General features: G+C 40.2%; 1 protein-coding gene across 8 annotated transcripts in view; it reads left to right on the forward strand.

Annotated features, from left to right (window-relative positions):
- Window positions 1-24430, forward strand: part of NEO1 (neogenin 1) — a 221419-nt gene that overhangs the window by 155989 nt on the left and 41000 nt on the right. For 4 of the 8 annotated variants that reach the window (XM_049812368.1, XM_049812362.1, XM_049812363.1 and 1 more), the window contains exons 8-12: window positions 11919-12138; window positions 18189-18343; window positions 18890-19038; window positions 20093-20231; window positions 24351-24400. In XM_049812368.1, the coding sequence (XP_049668325.1) occupies window positions 11919-12138; window positions 18189-18343; window positions 18890-19038; window positions 20093-20231; window positions 24351-24400 (713 nt within the window). The remainder of the gene's footprint in view (window positions 1-11918; window positions 12139-18188; window positions 18344-18889; window positions 19039-20092; window positions 20232-24350; window positions 24401-24430) is intronic. The other 4 variants (XM_049812369.1, XM_049812365.1, XM_049812366.1 and 1 more) reach the window with 1 other exon arrangement.

The raw sequence follows: 24430 nt of genomic DNA on the forward strand, positions 1-24430 counted from the left end.
ACAAGTAGTTAAATAAGTAGATGTTTGATAAAGACATTGGCAGAAATGAGTACAATTTTGACATACAAACAACTCGTTCAGTCTCATCTGTTGCAACTTGAACTTGCCACAGTCGCTGTGGAGCTGCTTGAAGTGTCAGCAGATCCCAAACTGAGGGAAATTCTTTCACTTCCCAGTTATTTCTCAGAGAAGACCACGTAGGCCACCATTCAGAGAAATGCTGTGTGTGCTGTAGCCACCTCTGGATTGACACACATCAGCTGCAGATATCCTAAATGAGAAGATGCACATTTTATCCTGAGGAAACTCTGAGGAGTGTTATGGTCATTTAAATAAAATATTCCAGTTTAAAATCAAGGGTTATCAAAGTTATCTCTAAGAAGCAGCATTGAACAGTGGCAGGAATTGCACCTGGTAGATGAACAACTGCAGCTTGAGGGTGGGTTATTTATTTCAGTTTAGGCTGTTACTGAGAAAAGAGAGAAAGGGAGCAATTACCCTGTGGTGTTTCTTTGAAAATACATCCTTAAATAGTCCAGTAGTGTGGTTTGGTCACGCTGCCCGTGTATTGGTACTGCTCTGCAATCAAAGCAGTGATTTAATCCTAAACCTGGCTGGTTGAAATTGTTAATGTTAATTATTTGTAGCGTTTACAGAATTGACAGCGTGCGTGGCCGTGTTACCTCGGGTACACAAACAGTGGGTGAAAACTGAGAAACGCTGCAAAAACCACAAACGGTGAGATTGGAAATGAAGGCACGGTGAAGTGATTTGCTCAAGGTGATAAAATGAGTTATTGGCAGAGTCCCAGTGAAACTTTAGACTGAGGGAGCAATCTTGCCTAACTCTTCAACTATGCAAATGGCTCCACATCCTGTAAGAACCAACACTTTCCAAAAATACACGATATTTTTATTAGTAGCTATCCATAAAGAGCTTTGCTCAAATGTAGCACGTTTGCTTTTGAAATAAAATTATTGCTCTCCTGTTATTATTAAAGTCAAATTACAACATATTGTTGCAGGCTCTGCTGTTCTGGAGAGATTTTTATCCTGCATAAGAGTTCAACTTATGAATATTTACATTAAGAGGACAACCTGTACAGGGTTCTTTTGGTGCGTTTACATGCATTTTTACTGCCTTGGGTTCTATATGTGTGGGGTTTTTAGGGGTTTTGACTCTCTTTTTTCAAGGAGTGGCCATTTAAAAAAAAAAAAAAAAAAAGAAATTCACTACAGCATTTTAAGGTTGTTATGTCCATCATTTTGTAATATGTAGTTACGGTTTGAATTCTTTTCCAATAACAAAACCTGTTTAAAAGTAGTTAGCTTTAAACTCCTCAGGGACAGGTAGAGATATGTTTGGCTTTTTTCCTTCTTTTTTATAGTGTGAGTCTCATGATCCAAATGCACGCGGGGCTTTTTTTCTTTACATCCTCCCCTGAAACACTGCTATCTGATCTGAACTGGGGCGCTCCTGCTTAGGTCCATAGGAGAGGCTGCCTTCCTCTGCGGCCTCACTGCTGTGTGTAATGCGTCAATAAGGTCTGTCACGCCTTTTTAGTGGTTGTTTTATGAGACAGGAAAAAATCAAATTGTTTCCTCTACACCAAAGCATTTAATCATGAAATGAAAATGGGAGGAGTGTTCTTTATCAGAATGGATTTTATGACTTCCTTTGAAAAACAAGCTTATGGTCAGAACGTGTTTATCAGTATATTTATATAGTCACAATCTATTCAGTGCCCATCAGTGTCCATTTTACATTAGAATATAGAACCAAATGGATGCTTAAAAATCATAATCAGTGAGGAGTGTTTAGGAATTTGCTTGTTATGTATTTTTGGTGGGCTTTTTGCAAGTAATATGCATGGAGTGAAGAGTAAATAACGGTTCTCATTCCCAGTGGTAATGTAAATTAAGCTAAGGCAATTTAAAATTTAAAAAAAAAAAAAAAAAAGGCATTTTGCCTGCCTGCTTTAGGCAGAAAATGTCAGCATAGAGAAATAAGTAGGCAAGCATCTCAATTTCATTTAATGCTTTTGGGGGGGGGGAGGGTCTTTTCCTCGGGATGGGGGATTGCGTTTGGTTTTTGAAGTCTGCTAGAGACAAAGTTGATTCAGAGAGCTGTGTCAGGTTCTCGTCCTCAGTCCTCTTCCTTCTCTGAGATGATCTAGGGAAATACTTTTGTGAAAAAGTAGTTACTTGATTCAGGATGATAAAGCAGCAAGAAGGTTTATAGTACTGAAAAGAAGCGGATAATTAAGTCCAGGTGGAACTCCTTGAAATGGTTTCCCCATGGGTTCAGGTCGGTCAATACCCCCCTCCCAAGGCAGGAGTGGGAGTTGCTCTGGTGGGAGCTGGGTGCTCCTCTTAGCCTGGCTCCATCCTCCAGCTGCACCCACAGCGCTTGATGTTGTCTGCGTCCCCTTGGGTAGCTCACTTCAACTCGTCCTTGTTCCAGGCAACGGTTTCGTGGGCAGCGGAGACCATCTAAATGGCTCTTTATATCCCAAGGGGAAAGTCTGTAGTTGTGCCACCTCTGTTGAAGCAGTTCTGGTGCCTGTCATACCCCTTCAGTACCTTCAGCTCTCTTGTAGCCTGCATGGAAAGCTGCATCCTCTTTTTTTCTGCACTAACGAGGCAAATTGGCTTTGGGGTCTGTGCCTTAAAGCCAGTGCAGAGCTTTATGTTTGTATATATGTAAGTACAGACAGTTCTCCGACGTGCAAGGGGCACGTGGGAGAGGGGAATCTCTCCGGTCCAGCAGACAAACTCCAGACAATGTTGCCTTGTTTTGCCATCAGTCATTGATTGTGTATTATAGTCAAAAGTAGTTAAAATGCTACAGAAGTTAAAAGCGTTGGCTTTAATAAGACCAGTATATAAGCACATAGAGAAAAATGCCCAGGGTTGAAAATTGCTGGCAACTTGGAGGTTTCTTTGGCCAGGTGGAGTGGTGAAACGAGACACTAATATACTGTTGCCATGTGAACATGTTTAAAAAGAAGAAAGAAAGAAAAAAAAGTTACTGGAAAAATACCATTATCAAAGATTCTACTATTTTTCTGTCTGTTTGGGTACCAAATGTCTTTTCTATACAGCGGTGAGCACTACTAATGGATTTTCAGTTAATCACAGCAAGTAATGTATAAGGCACTGCAATATAAACCGTAAAAACTCTGTACTTTTTAATTTCTGAGCCCGTTGTCCCTGATCGGTAATACACCACTGTTACACAGTCGTGCAGGCATGAGGCAGCTTTTATGGGGGTCAGTTCCTCAGCGGATGTGCTTTGCATTTCTGAATGGGTTGTGCAATTTTAATTCTAGAAGTAATTTCAAGGTTAGTAGGCTTTATGTCCAGCTGGCCACAGTTGTGCTTTCTTGTAGGTGTTGGTCTGAACGTTTTTGTGTGTTTTCTTTTTCTGACAAATTTCCTTATATAGCAAAATCACACAAAGTTCTGCAGTTTAAGTTATCTCATGGAGTGCAATTTTGTATACGACTATTGATACAATTTTGAATTTTCTCTGAAATATTAAATTTTGTTGTCTTTTTACGGTCATGTCAAGCAGACATAGATCTGTGTCTTGCACCAGGTAAATGGAGGTGCTGGTGGTTGTCGTTATAAAATCCAGGATATTCAGGAAAAGTATGTTCATTATACACAGCAGAAATTAGTTTAATACACTCTTCTTTCCATGTCTGCTTATTCACTTTTTCAGTTTTGCATGAAAGCACCTCTTAGTAGAAGAATAGGAGTCTGATAGATTTCTTTTAATTAGTTTTTCCAAGGGAAGGAAGTAATTCAGTTATTACAACTGATCTATTGAGATGAAGTACCGATTTCAGCATTGTGGCTATTTGTCCTACAAGAACTTATTAGGGCCAGTTAACGTGTTTTTCTTTGATTATGGTTTCCTGCAGGGAACTACTAGGAATAACAAGATGATGTCCCTTCTGTCATAAATTTATGAATTAAGCATTTGAAGAAGGACGACAATTTGATACGAGTAAAAACACAGGGGAAAAAAAATAGGAGAGGAAGTAAAATTTTAAAGGATAGTTGTGTAGCGTGGACTTACTAACTTTATTTCATGCTTATTACACTGCAACCAATTACTGCTGGGTTTTTTTAATACTATGAGGGAAAGTGTCAGAAGAAAATCAATGGTTTTTTACTATGACGCTTTGAAGTATCATAGCTTCTTGATCAAAGTTGAATCCTTCTGTTCTGAAGCAGGAAGAATGATATCATACACTAAAGCTCAAATTTAGGAAAATGGTGCATTAGGTAAAAGAAAGAAAAATGTTTGAAAGTCTTGATTACCTTTCCAGAATCAGTTAAATAGCAATTTATGTGAAAAATATTCCTTTTTGAGTAAACAGTTTTATCTGAATACCCCAAGTCAAAATTAATGTATTGGTACCTCAGATGCATTTTTTTCTTATGGTATACAGATAAATATTAAAGGTCCTTAGAGATCTGAATGTCCTAGGTCATGTTTTTTCCAACAGCTTTTTTTGGCAAAATACGAATTTGCTATTCTTAGTTGTTGTAGGTATCTGTTGATGAAATCAAAGATTTATTTGCATTTAAAAGCTATAATATCCCCTCTAAAGTCCTTATAAAGAGGACTTTTCTTCTGCAATAGTATATATTAACCACTCTCTAATGCCCCAGGTTCCTCGGTTGTCCCCATAACTGATTCCCATTGGCCAGGTCTGTCTTTTTCTCCACTTGCTGCATTATCCGTCTCCTCTGAGGGTGCATCTACGTGAAAGTTTCCATTTCCATCAGGAGAGCACTCGTGAAATTGCCACTCATGCCTGCTGCTCACCCGTTGAATTGCATCTCAGAGTGGTCTTGGATCTCGATGTCTTTAGAATGAAACTGAACTGGAAGATGCACTCTGGCCCCTGTCGGCTGTTCAGGGTAAGAGCTAGTCCAAAGTGAAACCTATGGAATCCATAGGTCGTGGGTGCTGGGCTCTCAGAAGCAGCTGGTTCACCCTCCGGTGCCTCTCCTGCTGCCTTCCGTTGTAGATGCAGCCTCAACCACGGTTCAGAAATCCGTGATGCTCTCATTTGACAGGCACTGTAACTGTGACTTTGTGAGCAGTTGAATATGGCCAAGAATAGTTCAGATATGGCCAGTAACTAGTTCTTAAAGTGTTCATACAACTTAATTTCGTACGTCTCAATACTACCTTCGTGAGGTAGGTTGTAGCAGTGGCTTACTCGTTATACATACGAGGTAGCAGAGGGAATTGGACTCGTCCCAGGTCATTCAGATAACAGCGGCAAAGCTGAAGCAGATAACATTCCTATTCCGCCTTTCCTTTGTGTAGTATATCCAATGGTCTAATTGGAATGTTATTGCCCAAAGCAGGAGGAAGCTGTGAATATGCCAGTAATGTGCCGCAGGAGGAGAAAAGGAGGAAAAAGGAAATCTAAATCAGAGAGGCTGAACAACGTGGAAAATATTTCTAATAATTAGCTAACAAGTAGAGCATTTCAATTACTAGTTTTCAGGTGTGGCATGTTTGACAGAGTTGTTTTTAAAAGATCACATCAGCATCCTGAAATGATGATGATAGAATAGCACCACAGACACACATTCAAATCGTTCGTCATCTCACCGCAGTGAATTACGCTAATAGCAGTGGGGGTCATTTTTCGTACATGATTAAAAGCTGGGTACCACGTTAGTGTAGCAAACTGATAGGCATCCGTAGCCTTTGCCTTTTAGACTTTACCAGCCTAATGTTGGTAAAATTAAACATTGTGCTTTTGCCAGTGAAGGATTCAAGTTGTAGAACTCGCTGATGGTTATTTGTTTGTTTGAGTCCAACTCCTTGTGGGTATTCACATGCTCCCCAGAACCTTGGGATAAAATAGTGGCAGTAGGTGATGTCGGCCCAGAAGAAACCCTCGAAAGGAGCAGCTTGACAGAAGGGATTTGAGAAATGAGCAATCCAGATGTGTATCCCCGCGTCTTCATTCTGCACAGCAAAACGAGCTGGGAACCTTATGGTTTGCAAAACATGGGTCTGGAGAGAGAGAGACAGAGAGAAGGAATTTTCTCTGACACCGAGTCAGTGAGCTTTGTGCTACGGCTGTCTTAGCTGCGAGTCTTGGTGTTGCACCTGGGCAGCACAAATGCACAACGCTACTTGTTGGAATCCTGTATGAAGTATACGTACCCCAGGTAAAAACTGTTTTTAGTGGAAGGCTAGGAAAACTCTACTTTCTCATTTTCCTGCCTACCTCACCCTGTTGGTGGATTGCTGGGTGTCCTGCATTGAGTGGGCTTCAGTAGTCGAACGTTACCTGTATTTGTTCAGTAGTTTAGACATCCTTCTGTTGCCTAGGTTACTACACAAGCATTAGAAAAATTACTCTGTGAAGCAGAAAAAGGACTGCTTGAAATATTTTGCTTTTTTTTAAACTTATTTTTGTTAGCTTTCAACTTCGTTAGATGCAGACAGATAAATCAAGTGACTTTCCTTGTCTATTGATCCAGAATTTAAATTGTATTGCGACAGTTCTAATGTATCCTTTTAGCAACATTTATTTAACCTCGGTCTCCCCCTCTCAGCCCCTGAGTGCAGTGGAGCCGCTGTTTAAGGAGTGATTCATTTTATGTCAGCTGTTTCGCTGAATGATTTCTTTCAAATGCTATTCAAGACAACGTGCTATATCTCGACTGTACAGCCTTTGTGTGATGCCAATTGAACAAGGACTTTTTCTTGATCCCTTAGAAAAACACAAGCTCAGAAAAACTGATGTATCAGCAGTGGTTGAAAAGATAAATCTGTTGTATATAAGTCTGGCATGCAACGTCGTTCTTTTTCCGTGTTCTTAACGTGTCACTTGCTGAATATGCTTATTTTACTTTTTTTAAATGAGGTTAATGTGAAACTGTGTAGGAATAGGCCTGCAAAGAATTTTCCAGAGTATAGTTACTTTTTTTAAAAGTGACGAAATATATGTTAGAAAGAACAGAGTTGTTTTGCATGTTACTTGTTACACCATGCTTAAAAGCTTGAAGTAATAAAGCTGCTCCCTTATTGGCATTAAAACTAATTTTAGTGTAATTACTCATTAACACAGCTCGGCACTGCTGAGCATTCTGCTCACACGGCTGTGTACAAATCAGTTTGTAATGGCACTCGAGGCATTTTGAGGAAGAATGGGGGAAGAAGGAAAGGAAATAACCTAGTCTTCTAAATACGTTCCACAGCTATCAACAGTACCAAATTGCTACCAAGCTGATATTTAATTGCAGCTTTCAGTGGGTGAGTTTTCATGCCTATTCATTGCTTACCTGTACGATTTACAAGTCCTTTGTGCTTTTATTTGGTTCAGTTTATTTTTCTGATGCCACTAGTTTTTTGTTGTGCTTGACCAATCTACCTATAATGCTGTCAGAAGGAATATTTCTGGTTTTGAGTCTTGGCGTGAGGATAAAACTGGGTTTCTGTTCATCTAGGAAATCTTGGCAGCTCTCCCAGACTCTTCATCTTGATGCCTGCAGGTTCTTCGAGCACTGTGTGCGGATCACTTAAGTAAAAGATGGATCTTTTTCATTACATAGGAAGACAAATACATGAGTATGTGTGATGTGTTTTAGATTAAGCAGACGAATTTTAAAAATTTATCAGGGGAATAATTTTCCTTAAAGAAATTCCAGCATTTTGTTTCAATTTAATTATTTTTTTTAAAAAAGCATCCTTTGTGTCAAGAGCATGTAATTTGAAGCAGATCACCCTACCAATTACCTACAGTATTACCAAGACACGTAAGAGAAACCAAGTATTAATGTAAGGTGATGGAAAATAACATGGTTTGCAATTTGAGCGTGAACGGGTCTCCCAGCTCTAAAAAGACAACTGCTGTACTAGAGAATGGTGGTCTGATACTGTTCTTTGGCGTTTTGTTCTTTGTAAGTTCATACAGGAGAAATTAAACTCCTGCAGTCTTCCTAGAGTTAAAATGAACAACTAAAGTAGCAACTGCCTGTTGTGCTGGATGTGTTGTTCGTTCTTTTTAAAAAATGGAGGCGCTTCGTATGTTAAGTAGTTTAAATAAATGTGTGAAGCAATCAATCAAAGAGTTCACCAGAATGGTTCAGAAGATGCTACTTCAGAAGGCATTTGGCTATGCAGCTGTAAAACACAAGTTTGTTTTTATAACAGCTTCCCTACAGATTATTCCTCAAACTGTTTCATGGTTTTAAATAATATTATTAATGTAATTAGCTAATAGAAGGGTAGGAAATTAAAGCTCTCTGCAAGAGGAAAATATTCAACTGAAGTGTAAAGTGAAATTTGAAATTAAATCGGAGTCAATCAAGCAGGCGCTCTGGGAAGGAGGCTGAAAACTACAGGCACCAAGGAGGTTTTTGCAGAGTGCTGTACCTTGTTCCTCAGTGGCAACATGATGTGGAAGGAGTAAAGGTAGGTTCAGTGAGTAAGTCTCCAGTCCAAGGGAACTGTTAGCATGGGCTGAAATTTAAATGTGGGAGAAAGCTGGCTGATGTAACCAGGACCATAAACGTGATACTGAATTGGCACTCTAATTGTTGTTTAGGAGCAGAGAGATGATAGTTGGGAAGATTCCCTGACCGCGATGCAGGGCATTTTTCAGTGGTGAGCTCTGAGGTTCCCTCCAGCCCACTTCTCCACTCTGTCAGGTCTCTTTCTGCCAACGTTATTTGCTGCTCCTACCAGTCTGGTGTAACCTGCAGACCTGGTACAGATGCTCTCTGTCCCATCATCCAGGTCACTGATGATACAAACCCCTCTCTGGCCCAGAAATCAAGCCCTGGGTAACGCCACTCGTTTCCTGGGCTGCCGCTTAGTTTTCACCCCATTCACTGTGACGCTGGGACTCTCCCCCCGCGCCCCACCATCCCCCTGTCCAATTCAGATTTGGCTTTCCTAATTCCACCTCTGCATGCCTGGATGGTGTGACTCTGTTTCCTTTGGTTAGCCATCTTGGTCTCTGGTTCTGCTTCCTTTACACTTTCTGTGTTTAAGCTGGGCCAGGAGTTCTCTGTTCAGCCAAGCTGCCTTCTTGCCATGCCCATCTGTTTTCTTGCGTGGAGGAAAATGGATTGTTCTGAGTTTGTGAGTGGTTTGTCTTTGAAGATCAAAGCTCTCTTGATCTAAGTTGCCCCTGAGGGCAGCCCATCCATGGGATTACACGTGTCCTGTGACCACGCTCAAGTTTCTTCTCCTGTAGTTCAATGTCTTGATTATGCCAGATGCCTTCCTCGGTTTCCTCAGGATCTTAAATTTTACCATCTGAGGATCATTTCAGCTAAGGGTGCCATTGACTATCAAATCTCTGAACAGATCTTCCTTATTTACAAATAGCAAATGTAGAAGAGCATCTCTCCTGCTGGGTTATCCGGCACTGGTGTCAAGTTGTCCGCAAGACACTTCAGTGTTTACTGCTTTGAGGAATGGTGACGTTGTAGGTTGGAGTAAGGTTTTAGCAGTAACTGTAAGTGCTGATAACTTTAGCCGGAACCTTTTCTGCCCTGAGATGCTGCTGTTGCTCCTTGGTATGTGGTGCTGTACCATTGAACAAGGGGTGAAGCTGCGTAATGAAGTATGCTGTACTGAGTAGTCTGCAGTAACACGGTTATCCTTGGGGGCATAGGAGCCCTGTCTGAGCCCAGAAGAGCTAAAAACTTGGTGCATTTCTGTAAGAAATCTAATTATGGGAACATAAAAACAGTTTAGATTTTGCACTGAGTGTGAAATTAATGGTATAGTCTATTGATCGGGAGGGGCTTGCTGGAGAATCCTTAATTGTGATCTGTGGCTCTTACAGTGTGGCAGGGATAATTAGGAAGATATTCTTGAGTACTTGTCTTTTTGTGATATGTATTTTCAGTACCAAAAAATGTATGTTCCTGGTGCTGGGAGTCTTGCAGAGTCCTGTAAAGACACAGGTATTGAAATAAAAAGTCTCAATTTTAGTATGAAGGCAAGAAGGAACATGTAATTGAAATGTAATTAAATCGGTGATTGTATTTACACCAGCAGTTGTTGGGGGAGTGAAACTTTCCCAGTTGACAGAATGGGCAATATCCGAGAGAGGAGATAAAACATGAATGAGAGCTTCGGGAAAGGTGGAAGATGCGATGGAGCAGTAACAGGCACGCCGGCACATGGGAAGGGAGAGGGCACATTGCCAGTGTCCCCGTGGAGCTGGGCCTCTGTCGTGGTGGCCGTGGGTCCCCAGAAGTACACCCTTGTCTTTGTGGTGGTGTGTTCAGTAGTGTTTCATGTGAAACAATGAAGTGTCTCAGTTCTGCCCACGTACTCGTATTACGTCGGGCAAATCTGGTAAGAGTAAGTGGTTTGTTCTTCCACCATTGTCAGTAGTTGCCTAAGAAATAGAAAGGAAAAAATGAGAGTTCTGCCAATTCAAGACCTACATATAACATGATGCTTTGGTTGACAAAGGGTTTTTTAGAATTTTAAATTAGGTTGTTGTTGATGATAAACTTCAGTGCAGCTGAGGCGTTCGCGGTGTGTCTGCCTGAAGGTTTGGTTGTTCAGATAACGTTTTCTGGTTTAGTCGGGGTTTTTGTGTGCAGTTTTGTCCTTGTCTGTCAAGGCACAAGTCCACGTGTTCTGGTAGTATGTTAGGTGGAGATGCTGCAGCTCTCAATAAAAGCTGTGCTAGTCCTGAACTTCTTTCTGGGGAAAACTGGAGCCATTTTAGTTAGTGTCTGTAATTAATAAGTGAATAAATGTATTTGGCAGCACAGAGTCCCTTGTGGAAAATGTCATCGGGTGGCTGAAGCTTGGTAAATAGTTAAGAATCCAGAAGAATTCAGGATATCCTGAGCTTTAGGGTTTTGTTACTAATTGTGCTTCCTGTAATACTCTGTGGTAATTGGGGTCCAGCTGCTCAGAATATTACTGTTAGATTTACTGGATGGATTGCTTTAATAGGATTTGGAGAACAGCTATTTGTACGTTACAGCCTGTGCTGTTAACTTGCCAACCTTTTAATGCAATAATCCCAGAGATTTATCCTAGCTTTAAAGTAGTAATACAGGAAGACGTACATGACTTACCACAAAAAAAGTTTGCAAAGCCTTCGTATAATATGAAGCAAGAGTTGTTTATGCTTGTTAGTAACTTTGTAAAATGATGTAATATATGTTATGAGAGGGAGAAAAAGAGTTGATGGAAAGAAAACAGTGACCTTAGCGAAGGTTAAGAAAAACTCTGTATTTCCACTGCCATACCAAGTTTGTCACCACATCTTAACCGTTGGCAGTAGTAGAACCCAACCAGTTCAGAAAGCAGTTGCCTTGTGACTTGACTTCAGTGTTTAATTGCACAACCTGGATGAGTTTGCACTTCTTAAATGAATTTTGTGTATTTGTCTGTCTTTTTTTTTTTTTTTTTTTGATTGAGAATAGTATATATTAATTCTGCATGTTAATTAAATAAAGTAGAAAATTGGGTCTGGATGTATTTTTGAATAAATAATGCAAGTCGGGGGTTTTTTTATTGGTAAACATTTGGTATTACATCTGGTTTACAAAGAAATGAAAATATTGTTTGCCGCTGGTACGTCCTCTTCTGAGGTCATATTTTATCCTCAGTTTTCACCCTTCCCTTTCCCTTGCCACTTCCATTACAATGGAGATTTGGTCTGCTTGCTCGACAGTGATGTGTCCTTTAATATTTCCCATTAGTTTCCAGTAGTTACCTTTGCCTGCATGTCAGCCTTCAGTTTAATGGCCTTTTTTGTGTGTGTTCATTTTCTTTTGTTTCCCATCGTGGTTTTGTTTATTTCTTTTGTGTTTTTTTTCTGTTTTCTTTTTTTAAACCGTGGTGATGTTTGCCCTTCATATTCCCCAATGTTTGCACATGACAAGATGTTGCCATCCCAACATTACCTCCCACTTCACTGACCAGTGCCACTAATGACCATCTAGCACCAGCTACAACAGGACCATTGCCTTCAGCCCCGCGGGACGTCGTGGCCACCCTCGTCTCCACTCGCTTCATCAGACTGACGTGGCGGACGCCTGTATCAGACCCTCAAGGAGACAACCTCACCTATTCAATCTTCTACACGAAGGAAGGTATAAACAGGTAAAGATCTCGACGTGTAAAACGGGTCGTGCTCTTTCATGACTCTTCTTCATGCTAGCTTTGCTTAGAAGCACTATGAACTTTAACTCTTCCATGCTCAAAGTCTTAGAGGCTGTGGAGTCCGAGGGGTTGTGTCCCCTTCCCTCCTGCACCCTGATTAGAGGAAGTGCATTTTTATTTGCTTCGTTACTGCATATACTTATTCTTAGGAGCAATGCTTGTGCATGTGTTTGACTGCAAACAGTTGCTACCTGCTTTTAGCAGACTGCTTAGAAACCAAGGGCAAGCATAGACTGTAACACCTCTTCAGGAACACTGACACTGCTATAAATGCTGTCCACAGCGGGCACAGAAACGTTCTGCAGATAAACCGTGTGCTACTGAGAGTGAGCAGTCACTTCGTGCTTTCAAACCTTGTAAATGTAGTCTGATTCTAGAGAGAACCATGTGGTAGGTGTTGGTTAAATGTTGATTCTCTCCTAGTAATCCCTGTAAATAGAAGTTTCATGTATGTGAAACACCCATGAGGTTTTGACCTGTTATCCCAATGGTTTAGTTCAAGCTACCCATTTTAATTCCTGATGGGATCTACTGCTCGGAATTACAGTTTCAAATTGTTGTGATAAGTTTGAAGAAGTTAGAGCTAACAATCATTTTGAGCAATGCTTAATTAATTGCAAATTATCTTGCTTATCAGATTTATTACTCAAGAGAAAATTATCTGTCTACTTACTGACTGGAGCATGAGGCTCAAAGTCATTTGAAGAGAATATAAAAAAAAAGTGCTGCTATTTATGGTGAATTGCCACTCTTTCTTAATTCTGTAGATAGACATCTTGTCCAGGCTCATGACGAATAATTGAGGCAATTAGTAACATTTTCTTTGCCTCAGAACTGTTGTTTTTCTACTAATTCCTTACTTTGGTAATATTCATTCTTACTGGAGATGTTTTAAGTGGATAACAGGTGGGATCTGGCCAGCCATTCTTGCTTCTTGCCTCTAGTCCTTCATGTTCCTGGTTGTAACCGCTCTACCAGCTGGGTTTTTAGGAAGTAATTTGCTGGAGATGGCTTCGTGCCTTTCCCTGTACTGCTTTTGAGGAAACAAAATGCATCCCCTTCCACTACATAGAAGACTATAGAAATCTAGAAGATATTTCTCTTGAGCTAAAAGCATGCGCAGAACAAAGGGTAAGAGGAATCTCATAATTTGTGGTGCATAACTGAGGAAATTACAGGATAACCTGCAGAAACTGCTGTTTCCAGTTCTTGCACAGCAACCCTCCAGGCTTGAGTTAATGTAGTCCACAGAAAGTTTACACAGCAAAGTACTTAAGCTGGTCCTTATGTGCAAGCAGGTGGTTTCATCGACTTCAATGAGAACTTTGTTTGCTGAAGCATCCTTCTGGATCAGGGTTGAGAGTAGGCTCTGAAAGCTTTTTTTTATTAGCACATACTATTTTCTCAACTTTACCCCTCCTTTGCTTTTTTGGAATTTTGTTGGTTTTGTTTTTGCTTTTTTGTTATGCCTCATAAAGACAGTTGGTATCACACATTTCACAGACTGGTATGAAAATACTGTGAAATCCTGCCTTTCAGCCTGGATTTAGAGAATGAGAACAATAAAGTTTAAAAAGAAAGAAAAAAAGTTCTGTTTACCGTTTTGATGTTACGTGGTACTTTTTGACCAGTTGGTTGGGTCTTGTGGAAACATTGGTTGGTTAGTGGATAAAAAAACAGATGAGCATGTCACAAACACCTAAGCAGGTAGAAATCAGAAAATTTTAAAGTCAAGCTTGCATGTGCAACCCTCCTTTCTTCCTTAGCTTAAATGATTGCTTTGTAGTCCCTGAATTATACATGATCATATATCTTTGCTGTGGTTTAAGTGCATATGTATCATCCCCTCATACTATTATGTTTTTGCCTACATGTACCGTTTTCATTGCATGCATTGCTGGATCCTTTTAGTAACCTAAGTGTTGTCTCTTCCTCACTTGTATTTGAGCAGTGAACAGACTAGGTATTCGATTTATTCACCTTTTAAATCAGGCTTGTGAAAAAAATGAAAAAAATTTGTATAACGTGGAATGGGTTAGCTTAGATGTTCTGACATCTCTAAACCATCTTTAAAGGGCTGTAGAGAGTCATCTTCATACTGTGAATCATAGGAGTGCTTAAATCTCTCTGTAGTGTATGAGGCGTGCGGTTCCTGAGGTTATCAGCTGCCTCAACCACCGCTATTTACGTTCCCTTTATTTTTATCTGTTCAGTGCAAGGAGGTACACACAGAAACATGGTAAGGTGTTCCTTAACTATGCCCCTTGAACTTACTTAGAGGACTGCAAGACAACTAGAACGTGATTTCCCACCCCTTAATCACGGGGCACTCCTGCAAAAGGCTCTTCTGTGCCCCGTCTCTGCTTTACGCCACCAACTGCTTCAGCTGCCAAGAGGTGCCTTCTGCCCCTGCCCCCAGAGAAATTACCTACTTCAATTTTAAACTCAGTGTCTGCTTGCAGAACAATGTTGGCCCCTAAGTTGAATGCGACAGACGATTTGGAAGCGGCAGCAAACAAGGAATTCCAGCAAAAAGTGCTTTCATCACTTGTGAAATGATTAAAGTTGGGTTTAACAGTACGTAGTGTCTGCTGAGGAGGCGTGAGTGACAATAAAGATCTGTAGGACTTGGGGGTTACTCTCTTAACAGAGAAACTGAAACTGGCCATGGAAGAGGAGTGTTTCAAAGCCTGGAAATCAGCTGTGAAGACAGCTTGTTTCTGCTTGTTTCACTGGCTACAGGGTGTCACCAGCTGGTGGCATGTCTTCATGTTGGCTTGATAGTATCAGAGGCTTTGATTGAGGCAATTACGTACGGATGAAGCGGGTGTCTCGTGGCTTTATTGTCACACCTCTAGAAGAACTGAAATAATCTGATCAGATAGAGATTAGTCTTCCTCATAGGTTGTATAGTTACACGGTTATTTCATCTTTGCATTAGGTATTCCAAATTGAAGACAGTTCCCCTGAAAAGGGTATGAAAATTCCAGTGTGTTGGGGGGGGGGGGGCAAAAGGAGGTTTGGTTCTGTGAAACTTTGGACAAGCACTCGGGCAGAACAACTCCAAACTTTCAAGATTTGGACAAAAATAAAAGAAATAGCTAGCACATTGCTGGTACAAGATGGTAAATTACATGTGTGAGATGCTAAAATAATATTAAACCCACAGTTCAATGTAGTGTGCTTCAAACACAGAAAATGGAGTTTAATTGTGAGTAATCACACTGTCAAAATGGCTCTCTGAGCTCAGTGCCAGCTCTACAGTTGACGTGGCTGGCACATGATACTCACTTCTTAATAATTCCCTGAAGGTTGTTTTTTATATGTAAGTGCAACTTTAAATTTCACGTTTCCAGTTTAACGCTTGTTTCTGGTTTTGAACTGTAGGCTTTTTCCCTTAGGTACTTGATAGCTATTTTAAACCTTAAGTCCAGTTTACAAAGCTCTTTAGTTGGGGATTAAACTGGAATGAGTTAGAACAGTCATAATGTTCTGTAGGGTAATACAGTTATTCATATAGACCATCTGTTTTGTTACCTATTATGCCTACCTAAACACATCAGAGCTCGTAAAAGGTGCTCAAGGCTCCCTAAGAAAGGGCATAAATGAGAGATTCATGTAGCACTTAATTAGATTAATCTCAACATATTTTTAACATACTGTTGCGAGGGAAGGCACAGTTCCTAGTTATTACTGAAAACTGCAATACTTTGACGTGTCTATTTATTTTTTGATAAACGTTGTCTTTCCATTAAAAGAATTACTTTTTTTTTTTTGTAATTTTAGATAATAACCTTGGACTGCTGATGTTTGGGTTTGGGTTTTTTTCTGGATAAAATCAGTGAGTGCATTTACACTTGAGGCAGAAGATGCAATATATTTTGCATGTCAATGGGAGATGAATGTTATTACACAGCTGTGAATCAGTTGGCACTTAGTGTGGGTTTTCAAATACCATGATTGTATCTAAGACACGTCTTAAAGAAAATTATCCATTTGAAAATGCGTTTTCAAGCAAACATTTTGCACTAGCTATAACTGGAAAAGTTAGTAAGAGAAAATATTTACTTTTTTCCCTGCCCCCCTCCCCAGTCACATTCTCTGGTGGGTGTGAGATTTCTTCAGTGTGTGTCTCACTTCTCTGTCAGCTTCTTTCTTGCAAAAAATACTTTATAAACATTAAAAGAAGAATCTTTTGTAAACATTTTTAATTCAAATGTGCTATAATGATGCTGCTCATTTTACGATGGAAATTAATAAAAAACTGAAATAAAGCTGTTTATGCAATACCATTTTAGCTCAACTTTCATGAAGGAGAATATTCTAGAAAATGTGTTTTAAATGGATCTTCAGTTACAGTAAGCGTATTGTTTCCCTCTGTATAGATATAGTGTAATAGTGCAGAAATCAACAGGGATTTCAAAATGTTTTCAACCAAGTTATGCTAAATCAACCGTACCAATTGATTTAAAAAGAAATAAATTAAGAATGGGGATTTTGGCATCATATTTCTGTGATACAAACCAAAGCGTAATGGCTGGAAGGTAGGAAAGGGGGGAGAGACTGTGGAATAATTTTGCCTGGGCTTCTGTATTAAAAATGATTTAATAGCAGCTAATCGTCGGGATGAGAATTGTCTGCCCTCTGCTGTAGAGCTAAACAAAGTCTAGTAGACAAAAGGGAAAGAATTCAAAGCAGTCACATTTTCCCTTTATTTTCTCAGTGGGGAAGTTTTTGATTTCTTCTTTTGTAATAGCGTTTCTATTTGTATTTACAGGGAGGAGGTAGCTTCTTTTCAAGGAAGGACAGTACGTAGCTGTCATTGCCCAAACGTAGCTCTGTGAAAGTTCACGTGGCAACAGCAACGTGTTGGAAGTAAAGAATGGAGTTAGTTGATGATTAATCTTTTAATCTTCCCCTCAAGCCCGAGCTTGATAAGAACCGATCGAGTTTCCCGAACTATGCTCGGCGCAAGACCGTGCTTCCGCGGGGCTGAAGCCGCAGGTTCCCCGTGACTGGGGGTCGCGATGGAGGTTCGCTAAACACAGGGCAGTAATCCTCCCGGTTGCCTCAATACGCGAAGTGTATTCTCCCAGCCGGATTACTGCTTTCACCTTGCAAAATGTTGGCCTCTTTGCTGAGCCTGACAGAAATGCTCGTTCCCACCCAGCGTGCGCTTTCTTTGGGTGCTGGCAGACACCCGGGGGGGTCCGGCAGCCCGGCGCTGTCTCCTTGGTGTTGCTGGAGGTGAGCGGCTTCGCACCGGTCTGAGAGAAGCCTTTCTCACGGGCCCGATTCCCGGTGTGTGAGACGAGCGTGAACCCCTGCGGAGGGACGGTTTCTGCTCACGTCGGACCGAATGAGAGCACTGGAGACACGGGCAGACGCTGCCTTTTGTTGACTCCGCTACTTGTGTGGTAATAGCGTAAAGGCTGTCTGCTTGGGCGTATGTGAGTCGGAGTCCGTGGATGTTTTTAAAAAATCTAAATATTAGGGAGGAACTAAGTAAAGTTTGGAGGTAGAAGAATACATTAAAACAGCTTCTTTGAAAAATACGCAAAAAGCAGCCCCACAATATTAACAAAAACGCCTTAAATCTCACCAGACACTGTGTATGCCGCTTAAATATTTTTCTTCTTCTAACTTTGGAGCAGGGTAACTATGTCACTATGAATTATCGCATGCTGTTATGAGAATAACAGAGAAACTACTTAGAATTTCGTGATGTCGAGTATAATTTATTCTTTTACTTCAGTGCGTATTTTTTCTTCAAAGAGAAGTTACAAAATTAGAAGCCGTTTGTCACCAGCAATTTTGGCATATTACCATTTTATCGTGTAGTCAGTGCAGTATAAATAACCACATCATTAACACATTAGATATATTCAAAGGGGATACGTCTTAGTTGCAACTATTCCTTTATTTACCCCTCAAAAATCCTCATACTAATCAATAATTGTTTCTGTGCCCAAACCTTTTGTTTCCTAAAGGGAACGCATTGAAAATACAAGTCGTGCTGGAGAGACACAAGTGACGATCCAAAACCTGATGCCAGAAACAGTTTATGTCTTTCGGGTTGTGGCTCAGAACAAGCATGGCCCCGGAGAGAGCTCAGTACCGCTGAAGGTGGCAACTCAGCCTGAGGGTAAGCGGTAAATATTTTGAGTCTTCTTGACTTTGGGATCGATTTTGTTTGGTTTGTTTCGTTTCGTTTTCCCTATTCATTACCTTTCCCAGAATAAGTCGATACTCTTAAAAGTTGCACTTGCAGACCATAGTTTCAAAATGATTTGCCAGGTTGGTGTGATTATATGATTTATTCTCACCATTAAGAAACTGAGAAGACATTCCTTGTTAAATTCTCGAAACTTTCTGTTATAAGAGGAATACTTTTAAATTGTCATTAACTGAAAGAGAAAAAAGGAATACTTTAAGAAAATGCAAAGTCTGTCATTTGTTAGGATCATTCAGGACAAAAGGAACCTGACGCAGGGAGCCGGATCTCCTTCAGAAATTTGGTCCCACCTTTACACCCCCTAATGAATCCATGTGAAATGCTGAAATGTGGAAAAAAATGCCCATCTTTTAACTGGAGTTAATCAATAGTGAAAGTTGATGCTAAAACAATTAGCTCCTAAAAATGTTAATGGTTAAGCTTGGTGACTAGCAGAGTTTCATGCTTCCATTTCAGTTCAGCTTCCTGGCCCAGCACCAAATATCCGAGCGTACGCCAGTTCGCCCACCTCCGTTACTGTCACCTGGGAAACGCCGTTGTCTGGCAATGGAGAAATCCAGAACTACAAGCTCTATTACATGGAGAAGGGGCAGGACACTGAACAGGTACAGAGCCTGGCTCTTCCTGCGTGATACGCAATGGCATTAACCTTTTTATTATGGTTTTACCTTAAATTTCTAAAGACACCTTGTGAAGTGTTCATTTTTCTGATAGCCTGAATCGGTTAGCCTGAAATATGGAAATAATGAAAATTAAAAATCCAGCATGAAATGTATGTGTCTTGGAATTAAAACAATTTAATTTTTTTTTTTTTTTTTTTGTGATGGCTTATTTAGATATTCATCAGCATCAGGTAGCTTTTGGGGAAGTCCATCATACCATGAGAGGAGAACACAAATAGCAGCTCTATCATCACTTGACAGTTGTGATTCAGATGGTGTAAAGGATGCTTGCATAGTTTTCATAGGTTGGCTGGTTTTTAGTAAAGTAGGCTAACTACTGATTTTAGCATGATCCTTAATATGAACTGTTCTTGAGTTCTCTGATCCAGGGATTGATATTTTGATAGTGCTGAGTATCTAATTGATTAAATTTTCTTCTGATTCTACTGGAAGAATCCAGTGTGTTCTGTAGAAGTATATAGGCTGCCACCTGAGAATAATCACAACTTTGGGAGGATTAATCCCAGTCACTTGATTTCCCATCTGACTGCATATGAGTATGATTCCAGCTTTAAAAAGTGAAGGGAAGAATATTTTTGTTAGCCTTTAAAATAACTTTTTACAGCAGTTTTTAAATAGGAATGTTGTATTCCTCAGATATAATTACCTTTCCTCCTTCTGCATCCCCCTATTCAAAATATAGTACTAATTTTTACTAACAGGCAAGTTTCCCAAATTCCTTTTCATTTACAGAAGCAGTGCCCGTGTTATGTATGATTTAAATTGGATAGGTAGAATTTTCTCGTGCAAGGTCACTGTTGGCCTCTTTACAAGTCCCGGCTGTATATAAACTGTGGGTTTAATCTGCAGGTGCTACAGAAAGGTGTCATTCCTGCTTTTGACTTTGAGTCTTACTGTACAGAAATTCTTAAGACATTTATAATAGCTGCAGACCTGATTCTGCCCTTGACTTATATTTATGTTTCTTTACGAAAAGGATGTTGATGTCGGAGGACTCTCCTACACCATTAACGGATTAAAGAAATACACAGAGTATAGTTTCCGAGTGGTAGCTTACAATAAACACGGTCCTGGAGTCTCGACCCAAGATGTTGTTGTACGAACGTTGTCAGATGGTAAGCTGCCTTATTCTAGTTCCGCCCCACCCCGCCCCCAGAATTATCTGGTAATTTCCTTTAAGTGAATTTTTAACCAGACTTCTATGGGGTTTTGTTCATTGTTGTCCTGTTTTATTAATAACGTCATTGTTGCGTATGGCCATACGTGGTGGAAGTTCCCCCAGAGGCTTTCCAAACTGGGTGAAGGAAAATTACCATACCTGCAAAAGTATCTTGTATTCTGATTATGAAACAACAGTGTCCTTCATTTCAACATCAGTAGTTTATTTCATGGGTTATTGATTCTACAAAGTATTAGGAGCAGACAGAAAAAGCGCTATATTGAATGCAGCAACTCCACATTATTTTTTAGGTTCTATAAGCAGACTTTTGCTTGTGGAGTGGTTTTATTTTAATTGTGGTCATAAGGGAAAATGTTGCATGTCTTTGGACTCCGGCACAGATACTCTTAAATCAATTGCATATAATAATGAAAGCACAAAGTAGTAACTGTATTTTCTGTAATGCAATTAAAGAGGTAATGTGAGCAAATACAGATACATGAACAATTGTGGTATGATCAGAGTTAATGTTAACTTTTATTTTTTATAGAGAAGTTTGTTTCTATATAAAAAGAGTCAGACCAAAAGTGAGCCTAGCCTGGAATCCTCTCTCCAGGAGTCACCAGAAGCAGAATAGATGAGCAGAAAGGAGTATTGTCCCAAATTCTCTTTGTCTCCAAAAGTTTGTTTCTGGGGGACTTCTTGAATCTGTAGTGGTTTCTGCCTTTTATTAATTCAGTTTCTCTTTCATGAAACCCTGTCAGCATCCTCTTTAACTCACATCAGCTTTTATCATCCACAACATTAAGTGGACAAAGATTCTATAAATGAAAAATCACTCCTTTTTGTCTGTTTTGAACCTGCTGTATGTTAGCGTCATTTGTTGCCTATAGCCATGCTGCCTGACAGAGTGAATAATCAGTGTCCACCGGCTCTCTCTGTCCCACTCCTCATTTTTTAGACTTTTGCTGTGTTCTCCCCCATTCATCTCTTTTCCAGATTCCAAAGTCACGGAAATGGTTAGCCATTTCTTTTGTGAAAGTTGTTTCAACCTTCAGTGCCCTTTTCTGAGCTTTTTTCTAGGTTTCTCTTCTCCTACGTGCTTTTAAAAATGGAGATAGAGGGAACTAAAATCGTATCGAAGATGCAAGCGCGTAATTCCTAGCACTTGACTGACGTTTTTGGCTTATTCTGAGCACTGAGGTGATATTTTGGGGGTAGATGGATCTTGGTGGAATTGGTCTGCTTAGAGCCATCATGTTGCACGTAGCGGTAGGATCATTTTTCCCATGTGTGTAACTTTGTCTACCATGAATTTCATCTGTCACTTCAATATCCAGGCACAAAATATCCTAAGGTTTTTTCTGCAGTTTTTTACCATCAGATCTTGTCTGTACTAACAATTGTCACCTCGCTGCTCGTCCCCCTTTCGTCACTTAGGAATGTGTTGAGCAACAGGGGTCTTGGCACATACCGCGGTGGAGCTCCACAGGTCATCTCCCACTACATGTGTTCCTACCTTCTCTTTCAACCAATTGTTTACTCAGGCAAGGACTTCCCTCCTAGCCCCTTTTTGCGTTGTTTCTTAAGACCTCCCCAGCAGGTTTACAATGTGGGATTTCCCTTTAAAAAGTGACAAATATGTATTATTACTCCACATATCTATGAATTTCATGCTTTATTGCAGCTTCAATTTATTTGCTTAATATGGGTTTCTGACTTACTACTTGAAGTTTCTCAAATGGAACCCCCTTTTAAATACTGGCATCAAATTTGCCATCTCCCACTATCAAGATAATGTGTGAGAGGTTACATGTAAGTCACGCAACCGTTTCGCTCCCAAGTTCCTTGAGAAATCCTGGATGAATAGCATCTAACCCTTGGCAACGCGCTGCTTTTCGTTATGTCTGACTCTTCCGTAATCCCTTATATCGACATTTCCGTCTCAGAGATCCTGTAAGTCCCTTGTAAAGGGTGTCATGGAAACCTCTCCTCTTCCTTTTGCTCAGTACAAATGCAAAGCAGATAGTTGTGTGGTCTTATCGTTTTCTCCCTGTCATACCCTGACCGTTTGCTAACTCTACAATTTCTCTACAGGGCTTCCAGCTCCTTACTTGTTTGAAGAAGAATTCATTACTGGTTGTAATGTCATTTTCAAGTTTTCCTGAAGTTCTTTCTGGCCCAACTGACTTTTTCACATTTAACCTGTAGAAATTTATTTTCTAAAGCTTTCTGAAGGATGTTGTCTTGCTTCTTACAATCTTACAACCCTGCTGCTTAACCATGCTGTTCTCCCCTGTCAATCTCTCAAATCCTTCCAGATGAATGATGCACGTTTTCTTCTTGTGTTTTCTTATTGTGGTGTCTGTAAGCAATCTCCGTTGTTTCCTACAGGGATTTCTTTCTAAGCTTCCTTTAGCTTCTATTTAACAAGCTTCCGCATTTTTATGTAGGATTTTGCTCCTAATCTGTTACAGTGGTTTGTTGCAGGATAGCTCTTCATGTATTACAATTTGAACCAAGGTTTATGTGCTGCTTATAAGGATTCCTTCTCTTCTCGTGGTCTTCCTGATCTATAGGAACCAATCGTGTATTACAGCTAGAAATGTAATCTCTGCATCACACCCTGATGGAGGGCTTTTCCCTTACCGACTGGTCCTTGCGGTCTCTCTGAGCCACCAGCATGTCATGGGCCTCCTGCCTGGGTGGTTACTGTACAACATACCAGGCCAGGCTATGCCTTTCCTATTGAAGCGTGGTGTATCAGCCCGTAGGAAATCCATTTTATTTGCCGGCCTGGTTAAATTCTTAATCTGGTCTGAGCCTAAGCTTACTTCAACATAATGTGAACTGTGCACATGGCGAGATACATGTATATGAATACATTTACATGCATGTATCCTTTCCTGTGTCCTACTGACTTTCTCTCACCAAGACTGCAATATAGGCGTTCATTATTAATCACTCCTTGTGAAACCCATGAGTTTTTTTAAGGTTGTTCTGAAAGTAGGCACCAACTGCGTAACAGCAACAGCAAAGCAAAAAAGCTTAGCTTTATTTCATTTCCTCTTCTTAACTCCTGTTGCTTTTTAAAGGACGTAGCATTTAATCCCTAGGTCTGGTGATTTCAGACTCAGTTCAGTTGGCAAGAGAGAAGGAAAAACAAATCCTTGTCATCTCCATTTCTGTTGTGGGACAGTACGAGAGGGAGATTTATTTAACCACACCCCAGTGTACCTTTCACTTACCGCGGGGCTGCTTTCACTTCATGCACCCAGGAGAGTGTTTTCTTAGGTATTGTTGTGACTGGTGTGAGTTATTTGGAAAATACATTATTCCCACCAGAACGATCTTCACCCCTGTTGTGCTACTTCCCTGTCCTTGTGCTTTGCTGGAGCCTCACCTTCCTGTCTTTGTTATCTCTGCCTTTGAGATAACATTTGTGAGTCTGAAGTGCTGTGATGGGGATTTCCTTGGTCTCAGGTTCTCTCTTATATTGCCTTTTTGTCTAATGGCATTTAGCTGTCATGACCAGCAAGTTGCTACAAGTAGTAAAGAACTAACAAAGAGTGGAAGTTTAAGAGCAGAAACTGTCTTTGTGATGCACTTCACCTGTTCAGTGACACAGAGATGGGTCGCCTCTGAGGTTTTCCTGTTACAGAAAACCATAACAACAAAAACCATGGCTAGAATTTTAAATGCAGGTTCCCAGAATCAAGCATGTAAATTAAAGATTTGATTTTGAAAAGTACTGAGTGTGATCTCTTGTCTTAAGAGTTTATGGGAAGTACCTTTACATATAAAACTTTTTTTATTTAGATACCCGTGATAAGTAAAGACCTGAATAAAAACTGAGTTTGTTCTTTGTGATGAAAATACATAAACCTCCTAAGCCAGTCACTCTATGTCATAAAGTACCTCTGGTAGAATTTTGTAGTTACTTTATATAGTGTCTTAAACCAGAATGGTTTGTACTTTCATAGTGAATGATAGCAGAGAGTAGTTGTGTATGGAAATACAGTATTTGATACAGTATATGGAAATTTTGGAGTTGTAATTCCTTCAATGTTTCTAGTCCCCAGTGCTCCACCACAGAATCTAACAGTGGAGGTACGGAATTCCAAGGTAAGGTGTGGAGAATCTCCTCTTTGTAAC

Source organism: Accipiter gentilis, chromosome 10, assembly GCF_929443795.1.
Source record: "Accipiter gentilis chromosome 10, bAccGen1.1, whole genome shotgun sequence".
Classification (NCBI taxonomy): Eukaryota; Metazoa; Chordata; class Aves; order Accipitriformes; family Accipitridae; genus Astur; species Astur gentilis.